Here is a 16212-nt window from a genome sequence, read left to right as displayed (position 1 = left end):
TAAAGAGGATGATGTGGTCAAAATACTCATTTGCCTAATAATTCTGCACTCCCTGTAGATTCAATGGAGGGACAATGGGCGGAGCAGGGCGGAGTAATGGTTGGCTGGAGACTAGAGGCAGAGCTGGGAGGGCTGGATTGCATCGGGCTGGAGGGGCGGAGTTCCGATCACAGCCAAAAGCAAGGGCAAACTCGTTTCTTTGGGGAAACCGATATCGACACAACAGATGTCATGTCGGGCTGTGTTCTTCTACCTCCTACCACCACTGTAAGTCCCGACTCTGCCTAATCCACACTGTCAGTGTCTTCTGCATTCCACCCAGAGAAATATCGCGATATATATTGTTGAAAACCAAATATCATAATGTACTTTTTTTCCCAATATCATGCAGCCCTACTATCAATGTACCCATGCATTTCTTCCCCCCAAGCATGTTTTCGTTCAGTGACTGCAGCTGCATACGTCTCCACTGACCGCCACTATACCCATAGATTGCTGTGGCATCTTAAGTTCTCTGCTTACCTGGTCAAACAGCATTCGGTTTACAAACAGAGTATTATCTGGTTTAGCGAGCTGCCGGGCAAGGAATGTGAAGAGACAGCCCACCTGGGAAGGAGTAAAATCAGAGTTCTCCACCATAACCTGAGAAAAAAAAAGATTCAATGACAAACAAGACAACCCATTAAAGTGCAATTTTCACTCCTGGTAAAAGTAAACCTATCTTCTGCTCCAAACATCCAATTATGAGCAAAGGAATATAAAAAAAATGGGAAATTCTGCACAAGACTGAATTCATACAGAACACAGGTTCATTTTATTTGGACCTTCTACACACATGCTTCAGCTTGTATATGAGCAGTGTGTACAGTACAATTTTCAAATTCACCATAATTTTAGCAGCTTTCTTAATGACTTTTAGCTCCACTTTGGGGTTCTCAAACACAGATATTCTGAGTGAAACTTTAAAGAGGAAGTAAACCCGCTGAAAAAAAAAAAACCTGTAAAGACAAAGGCATTATGAGCTAGTATGCATCGTATACTTGCTCATTATGAAGTACTTACCTAAAAACTTGCAGGTTTTCAACTTCAAGTAGAAGTGAACCTTATTAAAGCCCACTAGGAGGATTGTTTTAAGTGACAGCCAGCACTACTATTTAGATCTATGTTTCAAAGAATATCCCACCTTTTTATTAAATGCATCCACAATAATAAAAGAAAAAGATTAGCATTGCTAATTTTTTGCATTGCAGGCTGCACATCATTGCAACCATAATCAGTGGATTGCGGGTGCAATGCACAGGCTCCTGCAGACTCTTCTCCCAACCCGAGGTTCCTACAGAGCAACAGACCTACCGTAATGGGGCTGGAGTAAGTAAACAATAGACTACAAGTGCGCTGATGTCATCGCACTTGTAATTTACTGGGATCTACAAGTCCCTCCGCCATGGAGGATTTGTAGTCTTCCATTCACAGACCCTGTGATCCACCTGCAAAAATTTTCAAAAAATACAGAATCCTGTGTGGAGAAGAACCTTGAGATTCAGGTACATTTAGGACATTGGAATGTCACTATGTTTCAAGTTACACCCTAAATATTGATGAAACATGCACCATGTTCTGAAAGGTGAACTTCGCTTTTAACATACCCAAAATAAAACGAAATGCTATTTAAAGTCATCAACAAAGCTGGCTGAAAACTTTGCAAAAACTCTGTAGTAACATGCTGCACCCACTGCTCTTATACAAGCTGAAGCCCATGTATACAAGGCCTAAGAATGGACATCACATATAAAAACCCAAATGGCCACAATAGTTTGCCTTTCTTACCCGCAAATCTATTCTGTGCAAAGATGATGTAAAATGCTCATAAAATTATTTTAGATTTTAAAATAATTCTTGAAAATCAAAATGACCTAACATTATGCACAGCAAAGGCTTGTAAAGATATGTGTTAATTAACAGAGATTAAAGTGTCACCACAACCAAATGAAACCATACTGAAGTGCAAAATGAAAAAATTTCAACAGTATTCAACAAGGCTGAATAAATTTGATCATGTTAACTGCCATAGTTTTAAAAAATGTGTAATGATCTGCAGAATACACATGCTCTAGTGTATTCCGTTTTCATCTGTATAGGCAGTAAAGTATACATGTGAGGGTTGAAATATGGAAGCTACCATTACTGGAATGTTTTTTTAAGGTGTAAGCTGCAGACTTGTCATCATGATCCTGGCTTCACTATGTTGTGAGGGTCTCTGCCCCAGAACAAGCATGCAGCTAGCAAAGGGCAGCAAATCTACATACTAACCCTTAAAGAGTGTTGTTTCGGGTGAACGGTTTCCTAAGGCCTCTTGAACATGGTACTGATGTTTCAGCTTCTGCTTTTTTGGACATATTTCAGTTGTTAGTTTTGCGTGATTCTGTACGTATTTACACATATATGCCCGTCCGAGAACTCGCACGGGCACAATACCGTCCTAGGGAAAATTAATTCATATGTATGCTCATATGCGCGTATTTGTGCACACTGGTGCAAAATACTGACTGGGCAAGCAGATTTCCATTTTTTCTTTTTTTTTAACTGACGAACACTCGGCACGCCTGTGTTCACAGGCACATTGTAAATAATTACCGTAGCTACATTTTAGCTCAGTAAAAAACAAAAAAAAAAAAAACACACTGCACTGAGCTTTTTCAAGCTGCAGTGTGCGAGAGGCCTTATAATGAAGCCAGAATCAGACTTGCAGACAGATCTAAAAACAGAGAAATTAATGCAGCTCTTTATTCATTAAAACATTCAATGTGTATGTAATCTCTAATAATCCCTCCTCTTTCCATCTATATGTTATGGAGATGGAGAGGGAGTTGTTCAGTAGGCCTAACACACTTCATGTCCTAAATTGACAATGTTGCTTCTCCAAATATACAGTACAGTGAGTGAGCATGATCACTCTAGGACAGAAGTGTGTTACTGGCAAAATCACCAGGTGAGCTCCAAAGCTATGGATACAAATCTATAAAATGATGCGTACCATCTTCAAAAATCTAGTTTGTACCCCCTGGGAGGTGCTTCTTCATAAACCCATCCCTGACATCACCTCCAACGATAAAACACATTACAAATGGATACCGTATATACTCGAGTATAAGCCGAGTTTTTCAGCACATTTTTTTGTGCTGAAAACATCCCCCTCGGCTTATACTCGAGTCAAGAAAAAAAAAAAAGTTCCCGGCCGCTCCGACGTGCTTGAGCTTTAAAAATGGCGCCGCCCGGCACATACATGTCATTGCGCACGAGCCGCCGCCGCTCGGGAGAGGCCGGGAATAGCCGAAAGTATACGAGCGGCGGCGGCGCGTGCGCAATGACGTGTCGGCGCCGGGTGGCGCCATTTTTAAAATGAAGGCGCCTCTGGAACAGGTAAGAGAAACTGCTGCACTACCTGCCATTATGCAGGGCTGCGGGCATACTACAAGGGATGCAGTGCTGCGGGCATGGTCCACCTGTACCATGCCCACAGCACTGCATCTCCTGTAGTATGCCCACAACCCCGGATCCTCTTGTACCATGCCAGTCACCCTGCATTCTCCTGTACCATGCCAGTACCCTGCATTCTCCTGCACCATGCCAGTACCCTGCATTCTCCTGTACCATGCCAGTACCCTGCATTCTCCTGCACCATGCCAGTACCCTGCATTCTCCTGTACCATGCCAGTACCCTGCATTCTCCTGTACCATGCCAGTACCCTGCATTCTCCTGCACCATGCCAGTACCCTGCATTCTCCTGTACCATGCCAGTACCCTGCATTCTCCTGCACCATGCCAGTACCCTGCATTCTCCTGTACCATGCCAGTACCCTGCATTCTCCTGCACCATGCCAGTACCCTGCATTCTCCTGTACCATGCCAGCCACCCTGCATTCTCCTGCACCATGCCAGCCACCCTGCATTCTCCTGCACCATGCCAGTCACCCTGCATTCTCCTGTACCATGCCAGTACCCTGCAATCTCCTGTACCATGCCCGCCGCCCTGCATTCTCCTGCTCCATGCCCGCCGCCCTGCATTCTCACCCTAGGCTTATACTCGAGTCAATCATTTTTCCCATCTTTTTGTGGTAAAAGTAGGGGCCTCGGCTTATACTAGGGTCGGCTTATACTCGAGTATATACGGTAATTGATATTGTTTTCCTACCACCCACCAGATCATAGCCAGAGCTTGGAGACAGCCCTCCCTGAGTCTATTGGCAGTGTCACAGAGATATAAGCACACCAGTGTGCTGCTCTTACCTTTACTCACCAGTCACAGGGGGTGGGGGAAGAGATATAACCTGTATATGCTGCCTAAGTTCTCAAGAGAAAGATCTTCTGCCATGCTAGACAGAGCTGTGTGAATCTCAGAACTTGTTGGACAGATATACACATTAAATTGTATATGGATATCAGCGCTGCTAAATCAAAATGCTAAACAATTATAATTCAATAAATTAATAATAAATATGCATTTGTGAATCAATAAAGCAACATGTGCATAAATAAATAAAAGAATGAATAAGAGTGCATGGTGAGAAATCCTTCAAATAATTATCAATTCATGTGAGTTCAAAAAAAGTATTTTTATATAAAAATCTTCCGTGCTTCAAAGTGATAGTGCTTGTAGATCCAAGGAAAGTGGGTCACTCTGTGCTCCCCTCTCATACCCCCACTCACCAGAACAATGGGATCTTTACAGCATATACACATTATTTGGCAGGTAAACAGCTCAGTTTTATGTACTTTATCTGTGTTTTTAGCAGTTTGCTTTGAGTTCACCTTAAAGTCCGCACCTTTAAAAACATATCAGCAATGGAGGCTCCCATATTTCTATCAACACAAGCTCCGTTAAGTCTCCATTCACACTAATACGACTTGTCAGACGACTTGTCAGCCTGACAAGTCACGGTCTGTTGTGTGGTACGGGAACCGTTCTAATAGGAGCAACACAAGTCGCTCCAACTTAGAAAAAGGTTCCTGTACTACTTCGGGGCGACCTGGAGCGACTTGCATAGACATTCATTCTGTGAAGTCCGTGCAAGTCGTGCCACTTCAGTGTGAATGCGGTGTAAAGGTAAAATTCTAAACAGAATAGAATTGTATGGCTAACTGCATGATACATACTATAAAACTGGTGAAGGATACAGCAAACCATTATGCAGCCCCACAAAAAATATATGTTGTTTATATTGGTAGAAATATTTTTTGCAATCCTACAATTAAAACAAAAAATGTCTAAAATTTACCTTTAACAGAATATCAACGATTCGTTGCTGGTGTTCCACTGCTTGCTTGTCATTAGTAAAATCTTCAAATGTCTAAAATAAATACATTTTCATTGTATATATACAACATGTACGTAAAAGAAAAATAATTTATATGCATATACTGTATATGGCACTTTTTCACCACAATCTACCCAAAATATTAATCAATATAAAACTGATATTTTAGTTAAAGGAGAAGCCTAGTGGTTTGAGTCAGTCTCTGTCTATGTGTCTTAGATATGATTTTCCTGGGACAAGGACTAATGTGATATATCTTATGTGCCTGTAAAACACTTCAGAACATGCTGGTGCCATACAAATTAATTTAATAAAAATAAAAAAAAAATTATGATTTTACAAAAAGAGCCCCGACTCTAAATTACAGAATTTGTGTAGCTTTGTCACCTGCCCTATTGGATTATATGATGGTGGTAATGGGCAAGCAAACAATAGTCTAATCTATCCAAAAGACATGCAAGGAAGGTTGTATGTGTGGCAAAATCTTCTACCAAACAGGAACACAAATTGCCTGAGCATGCATATGTATGACTTTGAAGGAGTTCTGAAAGAAAAAAATCCCTTACTTTAGACAAATAGCATCAATAGACCTTAGAAAAAAAAAATCAAATATCAAATGTAGCTGATCATCAATTCCTCTGAGATTGGTCAGGCGAGCACATCTGTCAAGGTCTACTAGTACCCGGAGACTGAGAATATTGCCTGATCTGTCACAAATCAACTAGATTGGGCAATGATCATCTCATGTCTACAGGTACCTTAATATATATGTAATTTCCAGAGGCCTTATCATCTGATGCCTTCCAACAACTTAATTATTATTCCCTGTTCTGTTCCCAGATTATTAGCTTGGAGGGAACTGAATAAACCTCATTTAATTTTATTTGAGTCCCCTGAGGACTATGCTTCAGAAAAAGAGACTTCAGAAGAGAGAGAGACGCTTGGATTAAACGTCCTCCCTTTGAACTAAAGCCGAGTCGTGGTGTTGATAATAAGCAAGCGTTCCCCTAGCAGATGAAAGCTAAGCATTTGGGGGCTAAGGAGGGGAGAGGTACATATACTTCCTGACTGCATGACAAGGAGGTTTCACAAACTGTTCACATATTAAAAAGGAAAGTGGACAAAATAGCGACAAATAAAAAAAAAATGATGATATATATATTTTGAAAGAAATGGTCTGTGACCTGCAAAAGCATCAGTGATTTTTTTTCAATATACTCAAGTGGAAGACTTCTATGTGCCTACCTTAACCTGTGCTATATATGATTACATTTGTGTGGAATGGTAAAATAAATAAAAAAAATTAAAAAATATATAACAGAACACATGACAAACGATAGCAAATCATATTACTTATCAGCTCCACCAATGACACGTGATGCTTTATTCAACATAGCTTTCTGTTAAAGGGATTGCAAAGGCAGAAGTTTTTTTTTATCTTAATGCATTCTATGCTTTAAAATAAAAAAAACATTCTGTGTGCAGCAGCCCCCTTCAGCCCTTCTTACATTTACCTGAGCCCGTCTTTATCCAGCGATGTTGCAGGAGTGTCTAAGCTGCCCGGGACTCCCCTCCTCATTGGCTGAGACAGCAGCGCGATTGGCTCCCGCTGCCGTCAATGAAAATCAATCAGCCAATCAGGAGAGAGAGGGGGCGAAGTTAGGTCGTAGCTCTGTGTCTGAATGAGGAGGGGCTAGGAGCACAGAAGAGGGACCCGAGAAGAGGAGGATCTGGGCCACTCTGTGCAAAACCAACAGCACAGAGCAGGTAAATATAACATGTTTTGTTCTAAAAAAAAAAAAAAAGAGAGACTTTACAATCACTTTAACCACTTGCCGACCACCGCACGACTATCTACGTCGGCGGTCAGCCCCTCACAGGCAAAGTGACGTAGGGCTACGTCACTAGCTTGTGAGGGTCTAGGGAGCGAGCGCGCGCCGCCGGAGGCGCGCTCCCGCTCCCGCGTGGTCACGGACCCCCCCGCGCGTGTGACCGGCGGACCCGATGTCCGCCGGCCACTCTGCGATTGGCGGGGGAGAGGGAGAAAGTCAGGCAGCTTGTGTAAACAAGCTGCCTGTCATTCTCCCCTCTGTATGAGAGCTGATCATATGGATCTACTATGTAGATCCGTTGATCACTCTGCATACAGCTGAAGCCACAGCCAATCACAGTTAGAATCACGCCCCTAGGGACACACACAGCCCCTCCCTCTCAAATAAAGTTAACCCCTTCACTACCAGTGTATTTTTACAGTAACAGTGCATATATATAGCACTGATTACTGTAGAAATGTCACTGGTAACCCCAAAAGTGTCAAAAATGTCAGTCAAGGGTCCGATCTGTCCGCCGCAATGTCGCAGTACCGCAAAAAAAAAAAAAATCGCAGATCGCCGCCATTACGCGTTAAAAAAAAACAACAAAAATGACAAAAATCTTTCCCTTAGTTAGTAAACGCAATAACTTTTGCGCAAACCAATCAAAATATGCTTTTTGCGATTTTTTTTACCAAACATAGGTAGCATAAAACAAATTGGCCGAAAATGTTAAAAAATTTTGATTTTTACATTTTTTTTGGGGGGAATTTCATATAAAAAGGGAAAAATATTGCTATTTTTGCAAAATTGACGCTCTTTTTTTGTTTATAGTGCGTGATCAAAAAATCGCAAAGGTGATCAAATACCGCCAAAAGAAAGCTCTGTTTGTGGGAAAAAAAGGACGCCAAATTCGTTTAGGTACAGCGTCGCACGACCGCGCAATTATCCGTTAAAGTCACGCAGTGCCGAATCGCAAAATACCCCCTGATCGTTTAGCAGCCAAATCCTCCGGGGTTTAAGTGGTTAAAGAACACTAGGCATTCATGCATACAGTACATAGCGGTCATAATGCTAAATACATTTCAATAGGATTGTAACATATGTGACCAACTTAAATCCCCAGTTATAACCTGCAAAAAATTTGGCTCAATTTGTGAACCTGGAAAGGCTGCTGCTCAAATAATATAACCTCCTGCATAAGACAACCAGATGACAATCAGCCATAACTTTATGAGCAATGACAAGTTAAGTGAATAACACTGACAATGGCAATGAGATATATTAGGCAGCAAGTAAACATGTTGTCCCTGTAGTCAATGTGTTGAAAGCAGAAAAAATGTGAATCAGTGTTTGTTGTGAATAGGGCCACATAGCCGCAGACCGCTCAGGGTGCCCATGCTGACCTGTGTCTACGCCTACTATGGCCATGTGTGCATCAGGACTGGACTACATAGCAATAGAAGAAGGTGGGCTGGTCTGATAAATCACATTTTACTTTACATCATGTGGATGAATGGGTGTGCTACTTACCTGGGGAAGGGATGGCACCAGGATGCAGTATAGGAAGAAGGCAAGCCAATAGAGGGTGATGCTTTGGAAAATGTCTTGCTGGGAAACCTTGGGCCCTGCCATTTATGTGGATAGTACGTGACATGTACCACCTACCTAAACATTGCTGCCCACCAAGCATACCCCTTCATGGAAATAGTATTTCCTAATGACATTGGCCTCTTCCAGCAGGATAATGCGCCCTGCTACACTGCAAAAATGGTTCAAGAATGGTTTGAGGAACACAACGAGTTTGAGATATTGGCTTGGCCTCCAAATTCTTCAGATCATAATCCAACTGAGCATCCGTGGTATTTGCTGGAAAAACAAGGCCAATCCATGGAGGCCCAGCCTGACAACTTAGAGGACTTAAAGCATCTGCTACTGACAGCTTGGTGCCAGATACCATGGCATATCTTCAGAGGTCTAGTGGCATATATGCCTCAATGGTTCAGGGCTGTTTTAGTAGCAAAAGGGGGACCTACTTAGCATTAGGTGGGTCATAAAAATGTTAAGGCTGATTGTTGTATTTTATATGCCCACCCTAGTCTAAGAACACTGGGACTTTCTTTATCTATGCTCATTCCCATCAATGACACTTTGCACATATTGAGAATGTAAAGTAGTTCCTAATTGTTTGAGCTTTTTCACAAGTGCATAGGGGTCCTACACAGTTTTTAAAAGGTAGTGGATTTTTAACATTGCAAAGTTAGACAGCGTGGACAGTTTAGATAAAAATATTACACAGTTTTTGCAAGTTTTTCATTCTGCCACATCACAAAATTATACATGGGCCCCCACAGACCCCAACTCAACAAGATTTGGTCAAACCCCATCTACTCCAAACTCTAAATTTTAAAATAAATGAAAAACGCACAACAAATGCACAAAAGCACACATTGATGAACCTATACATACGTGCAAAGATCTAAATGGGCTCCAAGTGTTTTGCTTTATTTGGGCTGAAAGTTCACCTGATGCAGCCAGCTCTGGCCAGAGTGGGGAAAGGTCTGATGTCTGTAAGCTCTCTCTGACCTCTCCTTAGCACTCTCCTGGAAGAAGCATTTGTTTGCAAAATATTTCTCCAGCTGATTGCTGAATGATTTTCAGCGGATTTAAGTTTGTGGTCAGATGTTTCCTACTTAGGCATTGTTCACCTTATGCCAACAGGTATGGTTGTAGATGTAGAAAGATCATGCATAAGAAGTGGCTGGATCATACGTGCCATATACTATCTGTGGGCACCTTAAAACTGAACTCCAGAATCAGGTAAAAATAGTAAATTTTTTGTCTGTTCTGGTCCCAATGTGGTAGGTATTTTATTTTTCTGCCCCCTGTGCACACTGCTGTGAGTATTAAAAATGTTTTTTTTTTTTTTCTTTTTACAGTAACTCAATGTGGGACGCTAAATTCTGGGCAGGATGATGGCTAGTGTCATTCAACCCCTTCCCTCACTACTAGACTGTTAGGGGGTGTTGTCAACATGTAGTCTGTGCCATTACAGTGGGCATTACATTTAGCAGTCTGTATGATAATGTGGGACACCCAGTACTGATTCACTCCCTTGACTGAAAACTTTTTCTAGTAGCATTCCACTAAAACAGACTACCCTTGACTATACCAATGCCTTCTGCCCACCCAACCACTGCCGAGAGAGACTTAAAACCTGAGACATATATTACCTGGACATGTTGTACAGTACATTAAAATCCTCCCTCTAGTCTATAAGATGCCCTTTAAAACCAGAACACAGTTTAAGCCCAGGTTCACACTGGGGCTGTTTTGAAATCGTGCGAGTTCAACTGAACTCGCGCAATTTTTGGCCGGCATTTCAGTCTGACTTCGGGGGCGATTTCACAGAAATCTGTGCGGGTTACTGCACAGATGCCTGTGGAAATTTCACCCCCCGGCCAAAATCGCCAAAAGAAGTACAGAAACTACTTTGGAAATCAGTGCGACGAACCAATTCAGACAGTGCCATTGCCGGCAATTGCCTCCGATTTGGCATCGGACCAATGTGAACGTGGGCTTAGAGTTTCATGGTATTTGGATTTGTCAATGACCACTGGGGGGTGCTTAACCTGGTATGCATGCTGGAATTCAGCTTTAAAAAGGAACTTTTGCTATTCTTCATGCATGTAGATATAGTGGTATTTTCATATTCCACTCCAATGGCTAATGTACTCCTTCTTTCCCCACAATAAGCAGTCCAAGGTGAATTAACAGTAATGCTATTGAAAGGCAACTTTCAGAAGCCAAGCTCCACTTTCTATCCCTCGCCACTCCCTCTGGCCACTGAAGTATGCAAAGAGCAGTGATTCACATGAGGGACAGAGGTGTTTTTGACATGTGGGCTGAAAGTAATATCCTGGCTTCATTATGTTGTGCGAGAGGCAACTTGATGGCACCCAACAGGGAAATACCTGGGTATCAAGCAACAGACTAGAGCAGAATTTTTGTTTGTAAATTAGAATTTGTTTTATGAGCTGAATAGTTCATATTTTGCAAAGCAAATAAATGCTTTTGAGGAGTGGGAGAGGGTCTTGCAGCGATGTACTATAGCAGTGATGGCGAACCTTGGCACCCCAGCTGTTTTGCAACTACATATACCATGATGCTCGATTACACTGCAGAGTGCATGAGCATCATGGGAAATGTAGTTCCAAAACAGCTGGGGTGCCAAGGTTCGCCATCACTGTACTATAGTCTGGCTTTGTGAGTTTGTGCTACTAGCAATAAAGCTTGTTGCCCATTAAAAAAGGAAGTACGGCCTCTTAGGTTGTACTTGGTTTTTAAAGGCTTGTTGCAAAGAGACTTTATTCAAAGCACAACCTCCAACCCACTGATATTCACCTTCCACACACTTCTCCTTTAGTGGCAGGAGTCCTAATACTGTACATGCTCCATGTCAGATCGTGTTGGAGCTTACACAGGGTTAATGATTTCTTTCACTCCCTCAACAGTGTTTTGGCCTGCTGTTTGCCTGCTTAGGTCTGAATACCTCATCCTAGATAGGGAGGAGGTCACATGCTCTCGCACACCCACAAGTGTTGGGTTCTTTCCCATGGGCCATGACAAAGCAACAGAGCAGCAGAGGAGTACAGCAAGGTATCAAGAGGTGGCAGGTTGCTTTTTCAAGAGAACTTCTCATTTTTCTTTGAATGGGTTAAGTTGCAGATTCCCATTAAATTTGTCCAAAATCATATAGTGGTCAATAACTGGGAGAAGCAAAATTAAACAGGTTCTAAATTCTTTTTATTGTAACACAGGGTATTTCACTCAAAAACAGGCTTCTAATTTTAAAATTAGCCAGAAACTGACCAGGGAAGTGTCTATTAGATAGACAACACTATGAACACAAGTGAGCTATAAGGAATTTAAAAGAAAATGGATGCATGTAGAAGGAGGAGACAGAATGAAGTCTAGAGATTTCTAATTAAAGATAGAGTGTTGTTGCTGTAATGGTTATACTAACAGATAAATTGGATAGATATGATTAAAGGAGGATCTGGAAGGAAATCGGTGCATTTCTAATGCTTGTACTGTTTTTATGAGCCTCTAGTGAATGACAGGACCTCTGGGAACACTACCATCTCCAGACATATTACCCTCAGTAATTAGAGGACCTTGAGGCCTTCAACCATTTGATCTTGGCTGGAAACTGCCTTTCTGCTGTGATGACATCAGAAAGCAATTTATACAGCTTAGATTTAAAGATTTCAGAAAAAAATAACCAACTGCGTGAGCAGTATCCTTTATTTCCAAAAGGTAGAAAATAATTTAGTGATGCAGAAATAGAAATAAGTTATGCCTTTATTCATGACAAGTATTTAATTCAATATTGCAATGATTTTATGTTTGATGATCACATAGAGTAGATTTAACTGAGCCAAACCATCTACGACATATTCAAACTTGTTTGTTTTAATGCAGCAAAACCTTTGCATTTTGCTGCATGAAAATGCATGTCAAGTCAAAATCGCATTATCTCCTATGTAGCTGTTTCACATTAACGAGCTGTAGTTTAGTGTGAGAGACAAACGGAAACTCTATGGGCCCATTCACATCTACATATGCGTGTTTCCATGTGCGTTGCACGCATGTGAACCAGTGTAAATTCAGCCCTAAAATTAAAGAATTAAAGGCAGCCAGATAAATCCCTGGATTAAAATGCTATTATAACTTTTTATATTTATAACCTTATAAAAAAAAAAAGGAAAAAAAGAAAATTCGAGGAAAATCAAAGCAAAGTGTTTTTTTTTTAGTCAGGTGCAAGCAGGGTTAATTTAGTAGGGGCTTTGGCAGCTTGCTTTCAGGTGGATTTAGCCATGATCAATTTGAGACTAATCAGAAATCATTCAGAGTTCAAAGACAGATGCATTTGATCTGCAGCTGACTTGCATAGAGTGGTTTTTGCATTCCCTTTGACTTGTATGGGGAGATAACTAGTTCTAGTACACACAGGTTACACATAAATGTTCTCTATAATCCTAGTATTTCTAAACTATATGCCTGAAAGAAATCCAAAACATTTCTGATAGTTTCTCTCACCAATCACTTAATTTGCTGCTAATGAATTTCATAGCTAGATCATAAGCTCAAAAGGATAACTCCTTACTTTAACCAACGGTGATGAACTTGGAACTTTTAAACCAGAATTTATGTTTAAATTTAAAAGCTCCTACTTTCATAAAGATAAAAATGCTCCACTCTTTCCTTGTCCCTATCCAATTTTTTTAGGATTTTCTTAAATTATGCCATTTGGTCTACTACGTTCAAAGAGATTTCCCTGAACGTCTAGTCTGAAGATCTCTGAAAAATGTCAAAGACCTCAGGTATTTTTGCTCTCTTCATGCTGGCATAATGTGCTTCCACGAAACCCATGTTCCTTCTACATCCTGTCCTAAATATTTTCACAACTCTTATCCACAGTTTTATGTGGAAAATGCAGGAGCTTGTCAATGAGGGGTATTATTTACCTTCAAACAATCCTGTCACTAACTGTTTATATGAGTGCAAGGACCCTAATGGTTTAAAGAGGTTGTACACCGAGATTTTTTTTTTTCATCTTCTTTAAATCCTGAAAGAGAAACCCATAATGAGCTAGTATGCATCGCATACTAGCTCATTATGAAATACTTACCTTAGAACGAGCCCCCGCCGTGCCGTCCGCTTACCTGTATGACGGGCGACATGTATAGTCGCCCGTCTTCCGGGATCGCGGCATCCGGCCATCTGATTGGCCGGAGCCGCGGTGACGTCACTCCCGCGCACGCGCGCGGGAGCCGACGGTCACGGCACGGGGCTCTGAAGGAACGGCACGATCTGCCGTTCCTTCAGAGCGCATGCGCCAGTGACGTCACTGGCTGCATTAAAGGTAAATATCTCCTAAACGGTGCATGTTTAGGAGATATTTACAGTACCTATAGGTAAGCCTTAATATAGGCTTACCTATAGGTACAACTTCCTGAGGAGGGTTTACTTCCTCTTTAATTCTCCAGGGCTCTATCCCTAAAATGGGGGGGGGGGGGGGTTACCATTGTCTCACATTCCCACCCAATACTGACCAGCTTCCGTTTTTTACTCATCTGAGGTGGTTTTTAAACATTGTTGGGGTACTCTTTTATGTGGAGATTGCAACTTGAAATGGATTCAATATTGCAATGAAGCTTGATATGAAAGAAGCTTCATAGATAAGATGGTCACATTTTTAAAAAAATTGGGAACCTCGAACCTCCCACTATATGCTGGCAGACTTTGACAATACACTTCCCACCAATTTATATTTCAGCAAATTAGTGGTACTAATCCTTAAATTCGAATGACGCTGCCGTACTCCTGAGGTTTTCCTTTGGACAAGTATTGCAATAAATTACTTCCCCCCTTCCATCCAATCACCCCCCCCCCCCATATTTTTTATTCTGTGTTAGATTTTTTTTTTCTTTTTTTATAGTTCACGCACCATGTAATTCCATACTACCTCGTACGTGCAATTTACCCTTGCCACTGAGATTTGTTTTTGCAATTCCCCCATCCTTTTTCTAGTAAAATACCATTGATAACCAAGATGATTGTTAGATGATTTACATTCTACCTCTTTCTTTCTATTCTCTTGTGTTCTCCTGTAAGCCCACATACTACCCTAAATTCAACCTTCAGCTTCAATGTCTTTTCCCATTACATAAGTGGACTAAAGAGGAATCCTTATAATGAACTGACTGTACTAAAGGATAGATGAAGACTAACATTTGATCCATCGGTTTCTATTATTTCTGAGTTACAGATCTGAAACCAGAAGTTCTCTGACTTTACTTGTTGCATGTTTGTTCAGGGTCATTGACTCAAGGTACTGAAGAAAAACAGTACAGCACCTAGACCATGGGTGTCCAACCTTTTGGCTTCTCTGGGCCACATTGAGTGTAAAGAAATGTTTTCGGGCCGCATATAAAATATATACTATAGTTAAGGTATATAAGTAATAAAATGCCGCTGCGCCCTTCCCACGCTGCAGCACCCCCTGCACTAATTTAACACAACTAGAGGATGATCAAATTAAATAAAATCAGTATACAGAGGCTTACTTCTTCTGAGAGATAATAAAGGAACACTCTAACCACCATGACCATGTGATTTGAAGTGGTTCATCAAAACAGTAACAGCAGTCTACATTTTTACCTTTTTATTAACAAACGGTTTGGCGTTACATTTGTGGAAGTTTCAGAAGACTTGCAATCTAAAAACACTGTTGTCACACCATTAACAACAATGTCATACATTTGCAATATGTTGTTAGCACTTCACACACAGTTGTGTTATGTTAAGGTGGAGAGTTAGTCTCTCAAACCTAGTATTAAATAAAGGAGTTACACTTCTGCATTCTTAAAAAAAAAAAAAAGCAGTGATAAACTACACTACTTGGTTACTGATGACATTAAAGCATGAACTATTTTCTTCCACTTACCAGTGCCAAAACATTAAGGAACTCTCTTGTGTCAAAGTGCAATAGTGTCCTGATATAGGGGTACACCTCTTCATCAGAGGGAGCCTCCGGAGAATGTAAACGTATTAGAAACTCAAAAACCTGTAGAAGCAAGTGACAGTTAAATGGGGCCTATTTAGATCAGTAAAAAACACAGAAAAGGAACGCAGGTGCCCAGTGATTATTAAAGTTGAAATTGAAGCCTGTACAAAACCACAGCTTCTGCTTTAAAACTCCCGGGATGGAGAGTAGAATTGTTAGTCAGCAGAGGGAAAGGAGAGCACTTCAGGTTGAGGCTTAGGTAAGAGTTTGCGGCAATGCAAATCACAATGTATGTGACACTTTACATCAATGTAGTTGATAAAGGCCACAAAAAATGATTGTCACTTAAAACCAATAAGGCAATGATTACAACAAATGGCATTAGATCACATTGACAGGATGGAAAGGGTATCAGGCTGTGCCTGTCTACTTGCCCAACAGCAGTGAATCCACGGAGAGACAGTGGGCTGCTAATGCCACTTAAACAGCAACCAGGCGGTGCAGCTGGTCAAG

General features: G+C 41.2%; 1 protein-coding gene across 2 annotated transcripts in view; it reads right to left on the bottom strand.

Moving 5' to 3' along the window:
* Nucleotides 1-16212, bottom strand: part of VPS8 (VPS8 subunit of CORVET complex) — a 424969-nt gene that overhangs the window by 219740 nt on the left and 189017 nt on the right. For both annotated transcript variants that reach the window (XM_082262330.1, XM_082262329.1), the window contains 3 exons: nucleotides 15640-15759; nucleotides 5278-5349; nucleotides 523-642 (listed from right to left, as the gene is read on the bottom strand). In XM_082262330.1, coding sequence (XP_082118456.1) covers nucleotides 523-642; nucleotides 5278-5349; nucleotides 15640-15759 — 312 coding nt within the window. The remainder of the gene's footprint in view (nucleotides 1-522; nucleotides 643-5277; nucleotides 5350-15639; nucleotides 15760-16212) is intronic.

Source organism: Pelophylax lessonae (assembly GCF_965119305.1).
Source record: "Pelophylax lessonae genome assembly, chromosome: 6".
NCBI classification, from domain to species: domain Eukaryota; kingdom Metazoa; phylum Chordata; class Amphibia; order Anura; family Ranidae; genus Pelophylax; species Pelophylax lessonae.
This window is presented reverse-complemented; position numbering and strand designations above follow the sequence as displayed.